The sequence below is a fragment of the Aptenodytes forsteri genome, unplaced genomic scaffold (assembly GCF_000699145.1).
Source record: "Aptenodytes forsteri isolate BGI_AS27 unplaced genomic scaffold, ASM69914v1 Scaffold183, whole genome shotgun sequence".
Classification (NCBI taxonomy): domain Eukaryota; kingdom Metazoa; phylum Chordata; class Aves; order Sphenisciformes; family Spheniscidae; genus Aptenodytes; species Aptenodytes forsteri.
The window spans coordinates 744,665-761,758 of record NW_008795918.1 but is presented as its reverse complement, the minus strand read 5'-3'; the positions used below and the strand labels follow the sequence as shown (position 1 = coordinate 761,758).

The following is a 17,094-nucleotide window of genomic DNA, read 5'->3' as shown; positions in this document are numbered from 1 at the left end:
GAGCAATTGTACTGTGCATCACTTGCTTTGTGTATTATTATTATTATTATCATATTATTATTATTATCATTTTATTTCAATTATTAAACTGTTTTTATCTCAACCCACGAGTTTTTCTAACTTGTGCTCTTCCAATTCTCTCCCCCATCCCACCGGGTGGGGGGGAGTGAGCGAGCGGCTGCGTGGTGCTTAGTTGCCGACTGAAATTAAACCACGACATCTTTCCAGAACAGCTGACCACTGGAACTTCAATGAGGAAACAGTCATCTTGACTGTTGCAAATACTCAAATATATCTTAATGGAAATGAATATTGTTACTCCTCATTTACAAACCAAAGCAGCAAACTTGTCTTTCATAAAACAAAATTGGTGTCTATTCTGTGATAGACCTGAATGCTAGTTAATAATAAGATAAGTATTAATCCTGCTGAAAATTTCTGTCTGTGGAGGAGGAGTGCTGGGACAGATTCTCAGCGACTGCAAATAGATGCAAATCAACTTATTTTAGTGGTCCTGAGTAGCTTCACACCAGAAGAGGTGTGGGCAAGCCAGTGTCTTTTACAACCCCACTCTTTTGAAATATAGTGCTCTTTGCACTACCAGAACTGTTTGAAGGAATGTCTACTGCCCACAATCCATGTGAAGTCCATTGCATGCTCTGGTCCTATTTTGTCATTCAATTTTGACACTAATTTGTGTTTGCAGGTGTGAAAGCTGTGGTGCTGTCTTCCACTCTGAGTGCAAAGTGAAGGCTGTACCATGCCCCAGGTGTGTGCGTAAAGAATTGCAGAAGAAGCAGAAATCCTTCTGGAAGCGACTGAATATGGACGAAAACTTTGAAGAGTCTTGCAACATGTTTGAGTTGTCATATCAGAACACATGAGTTCCTTAAGGCAGTGGCCAGCCTGAAGAGAATCCCTTTCCCAGCTGCCAGCTCAAGCAACTTCTCAGCTTAGCCAGGCAAAAATCTTTTTGCAAAATAATATCTGACCTTCCTCATCTGTGAATAGCAGCTGCCAAAGTGGCCATAAAGCCTTGTTGGCTTTGAAATACCAATGGCTAAACTGCATTTTGCGTTGAAGTCCAGCCGCTAGCTCTCATATAAAATGTGGTTTACTTGAAATGCTTTAGGTCTAGCTAATTAAGCACCCAACTTTTTCCTTTCCACCTCTGGAGAAGACCTTTCCTCAAGGCAGAAAATACTTGCTGCCGTGACCACATTATTTTTTATGTTGTTCATTTAGAATTGATGAATCATCTACTTATTTATGGGTATTATTTATTTATTATTAGCCTTGGCAGAGGTTCTGGTGAGGTGTTTCACAGAACCCAATAGGGCAGGAATGGTTTTAAACCCACCTGCTCCTTCTGATGTGGACACGTGGTTCCATTTCCTCATGTTTCCAGAGAGCTATTTTTAAAGGATCAGTGAATTTACATGTCACTCCTCCCTGAAGAAAGAAAAGTATCTCCCATCAAACCTTATTCAGGGTCCTTGCAAACATAAGACGCGGAATAATTCCTTCAGCTATGATTATATATTTATAACCACCCCAGTGAACTATTCCATATGCAAATAAGCAGGGGACTTGCTGCTGCTTTTGTTCAGGCTGGGTATGTCAGTCAAGCTCTGTCACTGAAGTCCATCGAGTTTTACCCTGGTTATTCTTGATCTATGTGAGGCCACGTCCTCATCTCCAGTAACATGATGTTGGTTCTGACCTCCTGCTAGTCTCATATTTTAAGACATTTTAAGTGACCACATTGGTTTTGTTTTTATTTCGTGAAGTTTACTTTAAATGTTTCTCTAACCTGAACCTGTTAGACTGATGGTCAGGAAAGTGGTCTTGCCCACGTTAGTTAGAAAATACCTCCAAAATTGTGAAACACTAGTTTGCTGTGCTCACGTGCGATTTGTGTCCTGTGTCCTCTGCGAGCTCTAAGGGATTTTATACTTCTGTAGTGACTTCCATGGTGGAGAGCGAAGTTCTTCAAGGTATGGTTCTGCTCCACACACCTGGAACACAGGGAAGTATTAAACACGGTAAATTATGTATGTTGTGAAAAGGGAGTATGTGATGGATTTAACTGGGAGATGTGTGTCATCACTGGTAGTACGTTTAATTCATTGCGGCTTCACCTCCAGTGAGCACTTAGAGATCCTCCTCCCTCCAATCCACATTCTTAACTCTTTCTCCAGACCCTGCAGTAATGTGTGTATTACATTCATATGAAAGCATTCACATATATATGCACACACATCTATATACAGAGAGCAAATATGGTTTCAGGAGAAAAAAGCCAGTCGCATGCATGTGTATTTTTCCTCTCACATAGGTTTGTGAAAATGCAGAATACTGATCTTTGCTTCCTGTATAATCTGCAGGCTGTTGTATTCAAGGCAGAAAGCAGTCCTGATCATTGAAGCACCTCACTAATTGCTGAAGTATTTTAAATAAAAGAACAGGGTACATCATGCTTATGTTAATAGGTAGAATGCTACAACGAATTGCCTTGTACTGGAGTATAAGTGGTTACCTTTTCCAGCCTCCAGTCAAAGAAAGTAGCTGAATCTGAGCTTTCTCAAATTTGAGTGCAACTACTATATATATATATAAAAGCATGTTTATATCTGTATACATTAAACAACCAGTGCCTTTCTTTTCCAGAAGTCCTTCTCAGAGTGGGATTCTTTGGAAGGAAGTGAGGGTTTTTCCTTGTTCTTGGCAAAGTAGTATAGGGATTCCCGTATTTAATAAACCTGGTGAATCATGCACCTTTGTCACTAAAATTAATACTTCCCCTACACAGGGATGCCTCTCAGCTCACTCTTTCTCATGTGAAATGAGTTGCTTTCGGCTATCATCCTTAAAGATATATTCCTTGCAAGTCCATTCCCACGTGAAGAATTCCCTGCATGTTCACAAATGCAAACACTGGGGAAGTATTGTGGAATTAGTCATGCAAACAGGAACTGCAGTGGTACTGGCTGAATAAACAGTACGCTCCCATGTTTTTCAGCATGTGTCACTACAACTAGTCCTGTGGCAAAGCCAGTAGCTCTGAAACTGTCAGAATCTGGCAGGTGCTATTTTGAATTAGCTCTAGACATAATGGTGGGTCATTAAAGGAAAAAAGGTGGTATTTTTCATATCATCGTGCTCTGGTATTTAAGATACCTTACAGCACTGGTTCATGTCCAGCTCGGTTTAGAGAAGGCTGCTTGTGTGCACTGTCAAAAACCCTATGGAGTCAAGGAATCCAGGTTCAGACATTGCAAACTATTAGTTACTTTGAGAGATGTCCTGATCTCCAAAGTACCAGTTGTGTGGGTGGTTAGATATTCTAGCTGAATTCTGGAATAACAACATAGACAGCACTGGAGTTACTCTGGGTTTGTACAGGTGTTACAGAACAGTTTCTTTGCGAACTGAGATTTACAGTAAAAAAGAATATGATGTTGGCAAAACTGCTGGAATTAGTCATGGGTCCAGAACCACTGCCATTACTACTGGCAAAGAGCAAAAGCATGTTGTTACGATATGCTGGCAGCGCCCAAAGCTTTATGTAAAAGGATACTGTACAATACAGATCAGATTCATTTCTTTAAAATCCAACGTTGTTGTAAACAAGCCAGTTCCTAAAATGGATACACGTTCATTTCTACCTTGGAAAAGTAATATAACTTCTCATGGTAGCTATAGGAGCAGACTGTAATGTGGAAGATGCTTTCCTCTCAGGGATGCCTAGCTCCTATCCAAAAAAAGTTATTCCATATGAACAGGTAAGATAAAGTCTTCTGTCACTGCCTTTCATAAGCATAATGAAAGGCTTGATCCTGCCCTCAGAAGGTGCCGATGCAGTGGGAACAAGCCCTATTCGTTTTTCAGAATTGCAAGGCAAAAGAATAAACACAAACTACTGCTCACATTACTAACTCTCAAAAGACCCAACTCTAAAAAGACAGTTTTCCTGCAAGAGCCACATGCTAGCAGGAGACTCAGCCTGGAGTTCTGTAGGTGGTTTGGGTTTCAGACAACACTGTACCCTTGCACGGTTGTCTCCGCTGTACTAACAGTGCTGCATGCTGGTCCCCAGTGCTACTCTTCCCATTCTGCAGCCCATAGCCTGCATGCGGCTCTGCTCTGCAGACTGGTGGGCATCAGCTGGAAAAGTACCTGGGGTCTTCCCAGATTGCACAATCTCTCCACACACACACACACACACAGGTGAAATTAATGTATTGGTACTTCTAGTCCCATCCTACCCATGCATGAAATACATTTGAACAATAGCATTTCATTGTGAATCAAGAACAAAACGTGCTGTTTGTCTCCTTCACAGAGAAGGTGCTTTCATAGCTGACGGTGGAGGAATTGATCTGTACATCCAGTTGCTGCTTTTGCTTGTACAGAACTTTTAATCAGTGTAGAAATAGGGTGCTTCACTGCAATGGACTATAGCCTGACCTTCTACAACTACTTAGAAACTTCTCATCTCAGTTTAGTTAGTCTGAGATTATTTTAATCTAGGACACTGTAGAGATCCTTAGTCAAGTCTCTTTTCCTCTTTACCCTGACCCTCTAGCTGTCCTTTAATGGGGAGAAGGACCTATCTAAGGGATGCAAACCGCAGCTTTTTTTATATTATCAACCTATAAAAAGAGAAATTTGGATCTCTTGTGTAGAAATCTTTCTATTGCTTTTCTTTGTCTGTCTTAGGTAGTGAAAAATGATGGCTTTGTGATATGACACAATATCCTGGCTGGCACATGCCAATATGAGCTCATTGCTGGGATGATAGGAATTGGCAGTTGTGAGGGTTTCCTAGATAAGTGAGAGAAGGTTCTTTTTGGTGAGGAACTTGAGTTTTTCACAATACTCCACAGGCTCTGATGGTCCTGTTAGGAGTGAATAATCAGGGTACCTCTAGAGCTCCTCTCGTCAAGGCTTCTCTTAATATCAGGATACTGTGTGTGTTATAATGGATTGATGATAATGTCCTGAAAGACTTAAAAAAAAAAAAAAAAAAGCAGAGGATGTCTGTTTACAATGAAATGGGGAAGCTGCACAGTTGTATTTTGCTTTTTCCCTGTAGCAACAGAAGCCACCGAGAGTTTCCCAGGCTTGCCAAGGTCACGGCCTGGATTGCAGCCGACTGTTGATCTGTATAAAAGAAATGTAATTGAATAATCATCATAATCTTCTCTCTTTTTTTCTGCTGCTGAACTGCAAGCCAGTCCCCTCTCTCTCTTTCACTGTCTCTGTCCCTGTCTTTGCTCACAGTGCTGAGCCTACAGCTAGACTTTGAGCTTCATGTCTCATTGTGTTGCTTTTGAACCAGTCGAGTCTGATCATTCTCTCCTTCGTAATTTGCCTTCCAATTTTCCCTTCCCAGTAGGAGTGCCTTACAGTACTGTATATTAGTGTCTATCTTCCTGTTTTGGATTTCCTGATTGAATCTGCTGTTCGATTAACTTGTAGGCTTAAACTGAAACTCTCCCGTGGCTGTGCATGCTCTTTTGCAGGGGCAGCTGAGTAAATCAGTTTTGCTTGTTCTGCCCTCATGAAGTGAGCTCTACAGGCTGCATATACCAGCTCTGAAGACACCAAGCTGCATGGAAACCCCTCACTTCTGCTCAATTCGGTGCCTTAAATTTTCAAAAGTGAAGAATTTTGTCAGGAATGCTCTGCCATGATGCAGCGTGTTTGGCATTGGAGCTCGAAACCCTTGCTTATGGCAGTTTCCATCTTGCTAGGAGTGGTGACCATAAAATTTGTTTACTGTCTGTGCTGTGAGAGGGAAATATGAGAAAGGATGGCACGGATGTGGCATTGGTTTTTATTACCTGTATTTTGGAGACTAGCTGGGCTTCTCTTCAGCCAGAAATGCGGCTGTGCTTATGCGAGACCTTCAGGAGCTGTGCATATATAATAATGGCAAGCACTGGGCATTAAAACGGGATCAGGTCACGTGTAATTTTGCTCCTCCTGGAATCACTGGCCAGCCCACGCCACGTGGCGAGGGACTCCCGTACGGCGCTCCCTACCCGCATGGCACAGCTGGGTCCAGTGCAGTGGGAGTGAAGGCTTTTCCTCAAAGCTTAATTTTAATGCAGCCTGGCTCCCTGAAGGCTAACCCAGTAAGGGTTTGGTCAGCATTACCTTAGAGAAGGGTTAACCTGCTTAAATTTTACCATTATTTGCTAAAGTACGTGGCTAACTCTTGCAGCATGTGTCAGCCCTGGGCACACGTCCATACTGACTGTGATCTTTTAAGTCCACGTTTGACACCAGTAGCAGGAATCCCGTTAGACAACAGCAGTGCTGTCACTGCATTTTAGCAGTGTAGTGAGGAAACAGCGCGGTTGATAATGTGCAAAGTCCTTCTTTACTTGAAAACCCTGGTGTGCACACATTGGCTTGGGTTATATCTTAAAATGGCAATTTCATCAAAATTCCTTAGGGTGGCCATTAATCCAAATCGCAAAGATGCCACTTGTGGGCAGCATCAGAGAAATCCAGGCCTGGAAAGCTATCAGCTGTCTAGGACCAAAGTGTATTAGGCCTCATCTACGTGCACCAGTGTCAGTGGCTCAATTATTTATTTATTCGTGTCTAATCCACGCGTTAAACCAATATAAATCCTTGAATACATAGCGTTGTTTTGGTGGAAAAAGGATTTGTTTCAGTTTTGCTTATGCGCTTGTCTACAAAGTTGATCTTGCTTAAACTAAAGTGTGTTTTCAGACTGATTTTTAATGGCATTGATACCTGTGATATCAGGTTAGCTTATACCAGACCCTTCTATACTTGAGCTAAGCAAAAGTAAGAATTCATGGGCAAAATGTGTGTTTGAAGGGTTTTAAGCGATAAAGGCAGTTTCCAAATCAACTTTAGTTCAGTTGAGGCAGTTAGAGGCTGGGGGAAGCCAGGTGTGAACAGCAGAGCGCAGCGGCTGGTGCTGTCCCTGGCAGCCCGGGCTTTCCTTCCCGCCAGAGCACCAGCTCACCTGCAGCACTTGCAATGGATTTTAGCATCACTGGCAGCGCACCCTGAGTTTTTGGAAAACCCTTACGTGTGTGTGCTACTCTGTTAACTTATTGGCAACATCATTATGTGTGTTTCATTGTTCTTGTGTTTGTTTTGGGTTTTTTTACTTTTGACAAGGCTTTTTTAAAATTATCTGCAACTATTAGGCAATAGTCTTAATTTATTATTAATGTGTAATAATGTTATAATTTAAATTCAGTGAGTTGAATTGCTTGTTGGCACTTGAGCAGGGTTTATTTGGGTTCGCTTGTCACAGCATCAGAACACCGGTCCCTCGTGTATAAAGGCAACTCTCAATAAACACTAAAAAAAAGTTACTCGTCCTTTTTAATTTGCCTTCTGGTGGGTACTGCACCATGGGTAGGACAAGTTTTGAAAGAGTGCTAGTTTCCTTAAAAATGCTAATCTGCTGGAGAAAGTCTTCCAAATCTAAGCAAATTATGATATTTAACCGTTCCTGGGTCTGAGCCAGAAGGTCTCTGGAAATACTGTCAGTGACTGCATCAGGCTTTGTAGGTTTGGATTCCCAGTTAAATCTCTTTAAGTGTTTTTTGAAAGCCACAAATGCCTGGATTTTTAATGGTGCTGATCCCCAACAGCTCCCAGGGGAGCTTACTGGGAGCTGTTGTTGGGCACCTTTGGATACGGAGCTCCTGGGAGGCACACGGGAGGCACATGGGGGCAGCTCCCCACTGCGTGGCTGTCACATGGACCACTGCCAAAAGGGTCCAGGCTAAAGGCCTTGAATCCTAAGTCCCAGCTGGACTGAAGGAACCACTGAAGGGCTGGGAGGGCAGGATTTTGCCCACATAGTAAGGGCTCTCCAACCGACAGATGTAGGAGCAAGCGTGATTCCTGCTCTTCTGGGCTGCTTCTTCCAGTGCAGCAGCTGAGGAGCTTCTGCAGCTCCCTGGAGCTGTGGATTTGATGACTGTAAGGATTGCAGCACTGAGCCTTGGTGGAGCTCATGAGCCTAAACCCCCTGCCTGAGGGTCCCCAGAGAAATCCAAACCTAGCACCATGCTCTCGTGGCCTTCAAAGAGAAGGATATATCCCCTCCCTCACTGCCCTCCTGCCCCTTCTCAGAAAGACCAGAAGTCCACCAGGAATGTCAATACTCTCTTCTGCAGGGACCTTTGGACTTCATCCCTGTGATGAAATTGGCTACAAGCAAAGAGTTAATGTTTGACCGGGACCACACAAGCTGCACGAGAAAACCATGTGCAAGACCTTCTCTTCATCCTTATTTGCTTTACAAGGTGAGCAAATTCCGTTACGACATCTCCTTCCCCTTTCACTGCCACCTCCCCTCCTCACTTCACCCCTGTAAGAGATGGTGGGAAAAAGCATCAACACAGAGCAGAGACCATGGGGTCTAGGGAGCCCTGGGAGGAGCACTTCGGGGTTTTTTTTCTGTCCTCCTGTGGCTGTATTTACACAGCTTCTTCTCTCCTCCTTGCCCCTTCCCCGCTTCTCTGTTGTGCTGTTACAGTGTATGAACCGTCACTGAAATGAGCTGCTGAAGGGACATACTCCAATAGCTGTCATGGGCAACTTGGGGCTGGAGTTTCAAGCAACATTTCTTTTGGTTTCAGTCAGGAGCTGAAGTGGTGGGATTTTTCTCCCTGTTGTACATTGTCATTACGCGAAAGCTGTGCTTTCCGGTGAAGTGTAACTCTGCCAATAAAACCTGACATTGGCAGCCCTGTTCTTAACTCCTGCACGCACACCCCCAAAAGTGACGCTTTTTGGGTTGTTCTGTTAACCATTTGTGTTAATTTATCAGCTAGCCTTTAATGCAGCAGGCCATAGAAAATACCAGTCAGACTGTGAATTTCAGCGGGCCCTCCAGGTCCCTTGCGCAATGGTAGCAAAGTGGCATTTGTTTCTGATGCTGAGCAAGGGGGACAGACTAGCACCCACAGAGTATCCACCCACCTTGTTCTCTTCATGGTTGATATCCTCATGCTGGTGGGACAAGTCAGTGTTTTATAACCATATAAGCTTATGTGTTTGGGAATATTAGATCATGGGCAAATCTTACAACCCCGTAGGTCCAACAGCCAGTCTTTTGGATTTTGTTCTTTCACGTTCTCGTTGCATGTTAAATGCTTTACAATAGGTTGAGTCAGGAGAGTTGATCATCTCCTATGGCCAAGTCTCATGAGTGCTATTATGGTTCATATCACCTGAGCATGCCAAGCCAAGCTCCAGCTCTTCTCTCAAAGGTCAGGACAGTTCATTTTTAAAAAGTTACCCTTCTAGCTCTTAGACCAGAATTAACAGTATTTGGTTTAATACGGGAAGTTAACTGGTTTTCTAAAAGGTGGCAGAACTGAAATGCAGCCCTTCTTCTGGGAATAAGTGACAGTGTCCACAAGTTTATGAAGTCCTGCGGACACTGTCTAAAATAAATCAAATGGTACAAGCATTTCGGCAAACACCCCCCCCCCCCGCCCCCCCCCCAGCCAGTCTTTTGGATTTTGTTCTTTCACGTTCTCGTTGCATGTTAAATGCTTTACAATAGGTTGAGTCAGGAGAGTTGATCATCTCCTATGGCCAAGTCTCATGAGTGCTATTATGGTTCATATCACCTGAGCATGCCAAGCCAAGCTCCAGCTCTTCTCTCAAAGGTCAGGACAGTTCATTTTTAAAAAGTTACCCTTCTAGCTCTTAGACCAGAATTAACAGTATTTGGTTTAATACGGGAAGTTAACTGGTTTTCTAAAAGGTGGCAGAACTGAAATGCAGCCCTTCTTCTGGGAATAAGTGACAGTGTCCACAAGTTTATGAAGTCCTGCGGACACTGTCTAAAATAAATCAAATGGTACAAGCTCCTTGTCCAGAACTGTGCTCCAGGCTCAAGGAAACGTTTTTTTTTCTTTCCACTTTTCCATAACATGTATGATACAATCCCAATTACAGTATAGTAATAGATTAACCCAAATGGAGCTAGCTTCCTCCTTCTTTCCTTAGGGACGGAGAGGGACCTTCCAGGTCTGAGGCTTACCATACCTTTTCAGTGAAAGGCACGCTGAGGGCAAACGAAAATATTCTGGGAGTGTGTGTACATAGCTCTGGGCTGTCTTTTTAAAATAGTTCTTGTTTAACTAAATACTCTCCAAAATAGTGGTCCCATCTAAAGGCCTGAGTATTACCACTATAAGAAGGTGGTGAAAAGCATCTCAGATAACCAGGTGTCACAAGTAAAACCAGACAAAGTCTCCAAGGCAAGCAGGAGTAAATTCCAACCATTTTAAGCGTAGACAAATATAAAACTTGGCGTTGAGGCTGTAAACATGCTAAAAACTCAGCCTGCTGTTTATAGTAAGTGACTTTTGATTTTCTATAATTGGGTTCGAGGCATTAGCCTCCGATATTAAAAATGAAGTTGTGAGGCTCATCTGGAAAGCAAGAGAAGTGAGATAATAGCTTGTGTTAAGGGCTGAACTTTCATTGACTTGAAAATTCCCAGGTATTTATCGTGTAGATACAATATGATGTATTTACAGGTGAATAAGAAGGAATTGTTAGTAAAGTTAAGTATTGTTTAAAAATAAGAAAGTGCAAGTTACTGAATCTGTGTAAGAAAGTAATAGATTTAATCAGTGTGCATGGAGCAGTTGAGTCCAAAGTGCTTTCATAGCACTAAAGGTTATAAGTTAATCTCATTTGTGACTGACACTGCAGGCAGATACCTAAAGTACAGCGACTAAGTCGTGAAACATGATGAGTGCCTCTCCACTGAATTGTGCCTTGCCCTGCAAGTAATCCCACTGATTTCTGGGAGCAGGGGGTACAGACTCCTGCAGGAGCAAGATTAGGGTGGAAGAACTGAGACCCCAGCACGTACCATTCTGTCATCAGACATCGGCACGCAATTGCTTGTGACACTGGTGGATGTTGTTTGTTGTGTACATATTGCAAAATGTCCTGTTCTGACTTGGACTCTGCACTTCTGAAGAGTACTCGTCTTTGATTTAACAGACAGCATGAGATCCTTTAAGCAGATACAAGCTCTGCTGACTCCAATGAAAGCTCCAGTTTGTGAAAGAACCAGAGATGGGCCCTCAGTGTTTAGAGACATGAGCTGTAGCAGTGTATAAAATTGGCAGATTCCTTGTAAAATGCATGTGCATATAGCACAGAGTTAACCCTGGGTGATAGCAAGTAAAAGAGGGCAAAAGTATAATAAAACATGCATCTCTACTGTAGGTATTTACACAGTATTGACATTTTTAGCTGTGCTTAGAGATTTATGTCAAGTGTTACTGCGCTGTCATAAAACAATAAAGTACTTCTGTGAAGGGCTTAGGGCAAAGGGGAGGCAGAGAAGTCTCGCTATATAAGGCCCTCCTCCAGCACCCGTGGTAATCCATGGGAATGTTTCCATAGCTGTCGGCAGGAGCTGTGTGGAGGCCTGCTAGGGGAGGGCGAGCAGAAGCAGCACATTTACTATGTTTAGAGCAGGTAACTAGTGATTTTGTCTCAGGGAGGATATTGCCACCACCAAATTTTAGGAGCCTAACGCAGCTGATGAGTCCACCTTTCAATCAGTGGAGAGAGATGAGGGTTCCTCCTGGGAGCAGGGATATATCTGAACTGAATTGTCCTCTGGTGTTCCATAGAAATGCTGACAAGGACCCATAAAAGCTGAGAGATGACATTAAGAAAAATAATGTGCTTAGGGTGTCCATGAGGTGAAAAGGGCAAGAGTCCAGCGTCCCAGGGTTTCTACACAGCATACCCTGGACTCGGCACACTTTCAGCTCTAGGCTGTTGCAGCTCCACTTCTCACACTGGGCTCACAGTAGGCTTCCCCTCAACATTTTGGCTGCAGGACCAGACTTTGCAGCTGAACTCAGTGTTTATATGTAGTGGACCAAACTGAAATGCCAGTCCCAATCAGTCAGAGCACCAGGGAGTTTAGATCCAGGCACAGTGCCTGCCTGTCTGTGGGTCTGCAGCTCCAGTTTGTCCTCCCTGCTCATTGTCTCCGCTCTTCATGAGGTTATGGCAAGGTTTCTTCTCCAAGCCATGCTGATACATGGGACCTGTTAGTCTTGCTGCAGAAAAGTATTGCTCTTCCATCAGAGGTGGTTCCTATGTAGTTGTTCCTTGGTTAGATGCCACTGCATGGGAATGTGTTTTCCTGCTTCTTTCCAGATGCAGGAGGTAATTCTTTTCCATCAAAGCATTTAGCAGAAATGTTCCCCGTCATAGCAGTTCCACAGCTGTCCTGCGAGGGGTGGGAAAGTTACCTGCTTCCTGACCCTGCTCTGGACAATGTTGCTCAAAAATCAGCCAGCTTCAAAAAGGAGAAGCATCTCTGTCAAGGAGGGACATTTCAGAGCCCTTCATAAACCTGAGTGTTGCTGCCAGCCTGGCTTGCCTTGCTTTCCCTGTCAGGAACCAGAGTGCTCTACACCTGCTGGTCTTCACTGTTCTCTGAGGGAGCTGATATGGGCTATTTGGAAAACAGGTGGATAGGTGTTGAGCACTTCAGCATCTGACCCCATGTCTCTCAACTGTCTGAATTAATTTTGAGCCTAGGCAACTAGATGAGCCTTCCATACTTCTTGCTCAGAAGCATTGCCCATGCCATTTCCTGTCCCAGATTTTATCTTAAAAGCTAATGAATAGAGCTGAAATCTGTCCCTCACTTGTCAGATACATCAGCCTCCAAACTCCAGGGCTGACTTCACACTGGGGCAGCTCTCGGAGTCCATGGGCTCACTCCAGCCGAATCTCAGTGTAAGACTGGGTTGGTCCCTCTCTCTGAGTCCTGGGAGGTGTCACAGTGGCAATAAACAGCCTCAGTCCCATGGCACCTGATGTCCCTTTCATTCCTCCAGTTCTCAGCTCAGCTGGTGCTGAAGATGTGGTCCAGGTTCGTTCCCCTACTCCCAAGAGCACCGCAGGCTCCTACTCCACAGGACCACCACCTACCCCGGCAGAGCACTGTAGGACACCCTGTCCTTGCATCCCACTGTCCTTGTGCAAAAAAAAGGGGATTTTAAGCTCAGTTCAGTCAGAGGTGAGCACTCTCTCTCACATGTGTACCCAGAGCAGAGTGCTGTGGCACCAGCATCCCCTTGGCTTTGTGTGTGATCTTTTCCCATGAATACCTCAGTGGTGTCCTCATCACATGAGCTCTTCAGCCTCTGGGATGGTGAGACAGCCTGGGAGAATGAGGTGACCCTTTTAGTTTGCACATCTCTTGCTCTGCATAGCCACCCATTAAAATTATTCGCTTTACCCTTCTCTGTAGGAATTTGGGGGGGACCTTGGAGCAAACTGCTTGGGACTGGCAGGGACATACACGCGGGAGAGACAGGGAGCAGAGCGTGTCTCTCGCTCCTCACACCCCTTCTCTTCTTTTTATTGACCTGCCTCACTGATTGGAAAAGACCCATGTCCCCCCCCACCGCCCCCTCTTCCTCCCCAGCCGCACAATTGTCACCGCCAATTAGTGCATTGTTAGGGCACACAATGGCGCTGTGGCCACTGGAATGGGCTGCTTTTGTGCGTCTCCAGTCGGCCGTAGGGGCAGTCAAGATTCATTTAGGGCCTTACACAACATGGACAGAAAATACTATCAGAAAACCAAAAGGGGGAAAGAAAAAGGGAGAGAGAGAGAGAGAGGTAGCGAGAGGAAGGGGGGGCGAAGTCTGCTATTCAGGAGTTCGCCCAGCCGCATGAAAGGCCCAAGAAGCAGTGCCACATTGAAGACGCCCCTTGGAACACAAAAAGGAACCAGGGCTTAATAGTAATTAGTGGGCAAACTGCAAAGAGCGCCGTGGCTCTCCAGTGAATTGTTCCTGCGCTTACTGCCACCGCTGCCCCTTCCCCCTTCCCTCCAGATCCGGCCGGGAGGGGAGCAGCTCGGGGATGGGAATTGGCAGCCCTCCTTTACCCACCACGCTCTGGGGAGGCCCCATCCAGCTCTTCTTTGTGGCAGGTAAATTGGATTTCATTCTCTAAAGCTTGTAGCCAATTACAGGAGGTACTTTGCAGCCGGAGCAGGGCACAGGGGTATGGTTTTGGGATCAGCACTGTGCCGGTGTCAAGGACCTTTAAAGCAGCCCTGTCCCTTTTTGCAGCCTGGCACGACACACCTTGCGGCTGGGCTGTGTTTGTCCATGGCCTGTCCCTCTTCCCTCAGCAGAACCTTGGAGGTCACTGCTGTTGTTCTCTTCTGCTTCCGTTGTTTCCCTCTTTGCTCATAAAATAATCACCTGTACAGGTTTTTACGATCTATTTAGGGAAAGGCCTGATAGCAACTCTGTCAGCTTAGTAGTGCTGAGGAATCTGCTCAGGCTGAAGACCAAACCTTGCGCTCCCCTCTCCACAGAAGTCTGCACAGTGCAAACAGCACCTGCATCCACCCCTTTCCCCTCGTTTCTGTGCCAGCTCTCAGTCATGCTACAGCCTTCATTGGTACGTACAGAACTTCTTAAAGCACATTTTGGCCCAGCACGGCTTGGGCTTGTCTTGGGTAGCTGCATTAGTGTGCAGCTGAATATGTTTAATCTCTACTTCTGTAGGGATCAGCTTGTTGCTGTTATCAGTCTCAGCTCACCTCCTGAACTGCTCGTAGTAGGTTTAGTCAGGAGCTTATGTGCCCATCAGAGTTAGCTGTGTCTCAGAAATACGCCAAGTTAAAAGATCCATAAGGCAGGTTTGACCTCACATAAACGTGCTTAAGTATTGAGGAGAAATTCAGGGCATCTTAGCCCAAATGGAAGGTACACAGAGACAGAAAATTATGAATGATTCCTTTTATGTTGTCAGGGAATCGAAATAAAATCTATGGAAGAAAGCTGCAGGGTCTGGTGGTTAGTTTGTTGGCTCTTCTCAGCTAATGGATGTGTGTTTCGGCTATCCTTGGATACAGGGGTGCTGGAACAGGTGCTGATCTCAAGCACAACCACACACCACCCCACAAACTTAAACTGGGCTCTTGCGGATTCAGCTCAGTATAAATTAGACCAGACACCAACTGACCAAATTTAGTAGTCTCTGCTGGAAACATTTCCAAACTGCAGCACGTGAAAGTGATACATGCACACACACACACGTACAGTTCTGGACTGCTGTCTCTCTTCTGGTAGAGACTGAAAATACCTTCTCATTTCCTCTGTTAGCTACAGGTACAACATTCTCCTCTCTTTAAGATACCTGAGCAAGCTTAGGAAATGCAGTTGCTGCTCCAGTACCAGTCTTCTTCCACAACCTGGAAGCCACAGCCACTCTATACAAAATAGGTTTGATTATATTAGAACAGCAAAAATAAGATTCACAACCAAGACTTTTGGTCTGTCCAAAATCCCATCACGGGTTTCACACGAGGCTGAGGGCAGCACAGCGGGCATCAGGGACTCGGCTGGTGTTGCTGGGATGGCTCCCGCAATGCAAACACGATCAGGGGGCTCACAGCGTATGTGTCTCACAGATAGAGCTGGTTGAAGGCACTGTCTCGCAACACAGAACGTGTCTGTCTCTCACCAGCCACAACACGTCCTCTCTGCTAATTAGCAACATCCCTGACAGAGTCTCAGCTGAAAGGATTACACTGTCTTCTCACCTTGCCCTCTCCCTCCCTCCCCCAAAGAGGGATGTTTAGTCCTGTCGGGATGCAGCCTGGCCAGCCCAGGTAAGGAGTCAGCCTCGTTCCCCTCCAGACTGCCCCTCTACCAGAAAGGGATTTTGTCTCCAGAACAGTCAGTCTGGCCCTGACTGAACGGACGTGCAGCCTCGCATCCCTGCAGTGTAGCGCTGGAGGTTGTCAGCCTAATGTGCTCTAGTGGAACGGAAACGGAGAGGAGCGTCTGCAGCAGGAGCCAGAATGGTCTTTTTCCAGCTCAGGACTGAAGGGTTGATTTCCCAGCTCCGTGTGGCCATAAGGGCAAATCACAGAACTTTTGTATCTGCAAAAGCAGGGAGAATTACCTGTCCTTTCTCCCATTTTTTGTGTTCCTTGGCTGCTCAGCCTGAGAGCTGTTTGTACTGCAGGTACATTCAGCACCTAGCACAGTGAGGGGCAAATAATGAAGTTGCGGGGCAGAAGCTTGCACAGAAATTTCTCTGACTGCACCCAGTGGGGTCCTGTCTGCCTCGTGACAGTGTAACAGTTGGGGGATCTGGCAGTGCCAGCCTGTGGGAGGCATGGAAAAGGGCTCAGCTGCTCCCTTGTCCCAAATAGTGGAACAGTTAATTTCACCAGCATAAGGGAAATACATACAGAGAGTGAATTCTGCTGCAGCTGGACAGACTTCTCTGAGCAAAAAGCTGAACTAAGCCACTCCACCATTTTCATGCCACAAGGAAGGTGCTAGCCTGTGTGCACCCCATCTTTGCAGCGGTTGTGCTACCGTTTTTGTCAGCTTGTTGCTTATATAAAATCAGTTCGATTGTATCAGTTTGGTAAAAAGAGCCTGTACAACCTGGTCATCAAAGATTTTTGGCAACCCTGTGCTAGCACTCGTGGAAGGATTGAAAATATTTTGGAGCACTTTCTTGTACCACCAGGACATATCCCAAGCATGGTAACATCATTGTGTGCGTGATGGTGCTGCACAAAGCAGTGAGGTACAGGATTTAGAGAATGGATTCCTTCTTTTGCCCAGCAAATCTCTTGATGTGCTCCAATTCTGTAACACTAGTCCCTGCTAAAGCTGTTGCTATTTAAGATTGAGCTCTGTGGATCACTTGCTTGTATTAATTCTTCACATCTAACTAATGCCTGAATGTGAAGGTTGCTAGCAACATCCTTTCCAAAATCGCTTTGACCTGTGTATTACATTATCCCATGAATGACTTGCAGAAGGAAGTAATCAAAACATGTATAGTTCCAGCTAGTGCTAATTGCCTTTTCATCTGTTTCTGTCTCTTTTTACTTGTGTCCAATAAATGTTGATTATGCAGGGATTTAAATCTGTATTTCAACATAATTTGGTTCATTTGATGTGAATGACATGACTCACTAAGCCTTAGCTCCAAATACTCCTCCAGTCCCATGTCAAGCACTTCAAGGATGTC

The 17,094-nt window shown here is 45.0% G+C and overlaps 1 protein-coding gene across 1 annotated transcript in view; it reads left to right on the top strand.

Moving 5' to 3' along the window:
* The window catches only part of PLEKHM3 (pleckstrin homology domain containing M3), a 95,758-nt gene extending 88,406 nt beyond the window's left edge, over positions 1–7,352 (top strand). Inside the window, exon 8 of the mRNA XM_009284641.2 lies at positions 707–7,352. Within this exon, the coding sequence (XP_009282916.1) occupies positions 707–884 (178 nt within the window). The 3' untranslated portion in view covers positions 885–7,352. The remainder of the gene's footprint in view (positions 1–706) is intronic.
* The last annotated feature ends 9,742 nt before the right edge of the window (positions 7,353–17,094 follow it).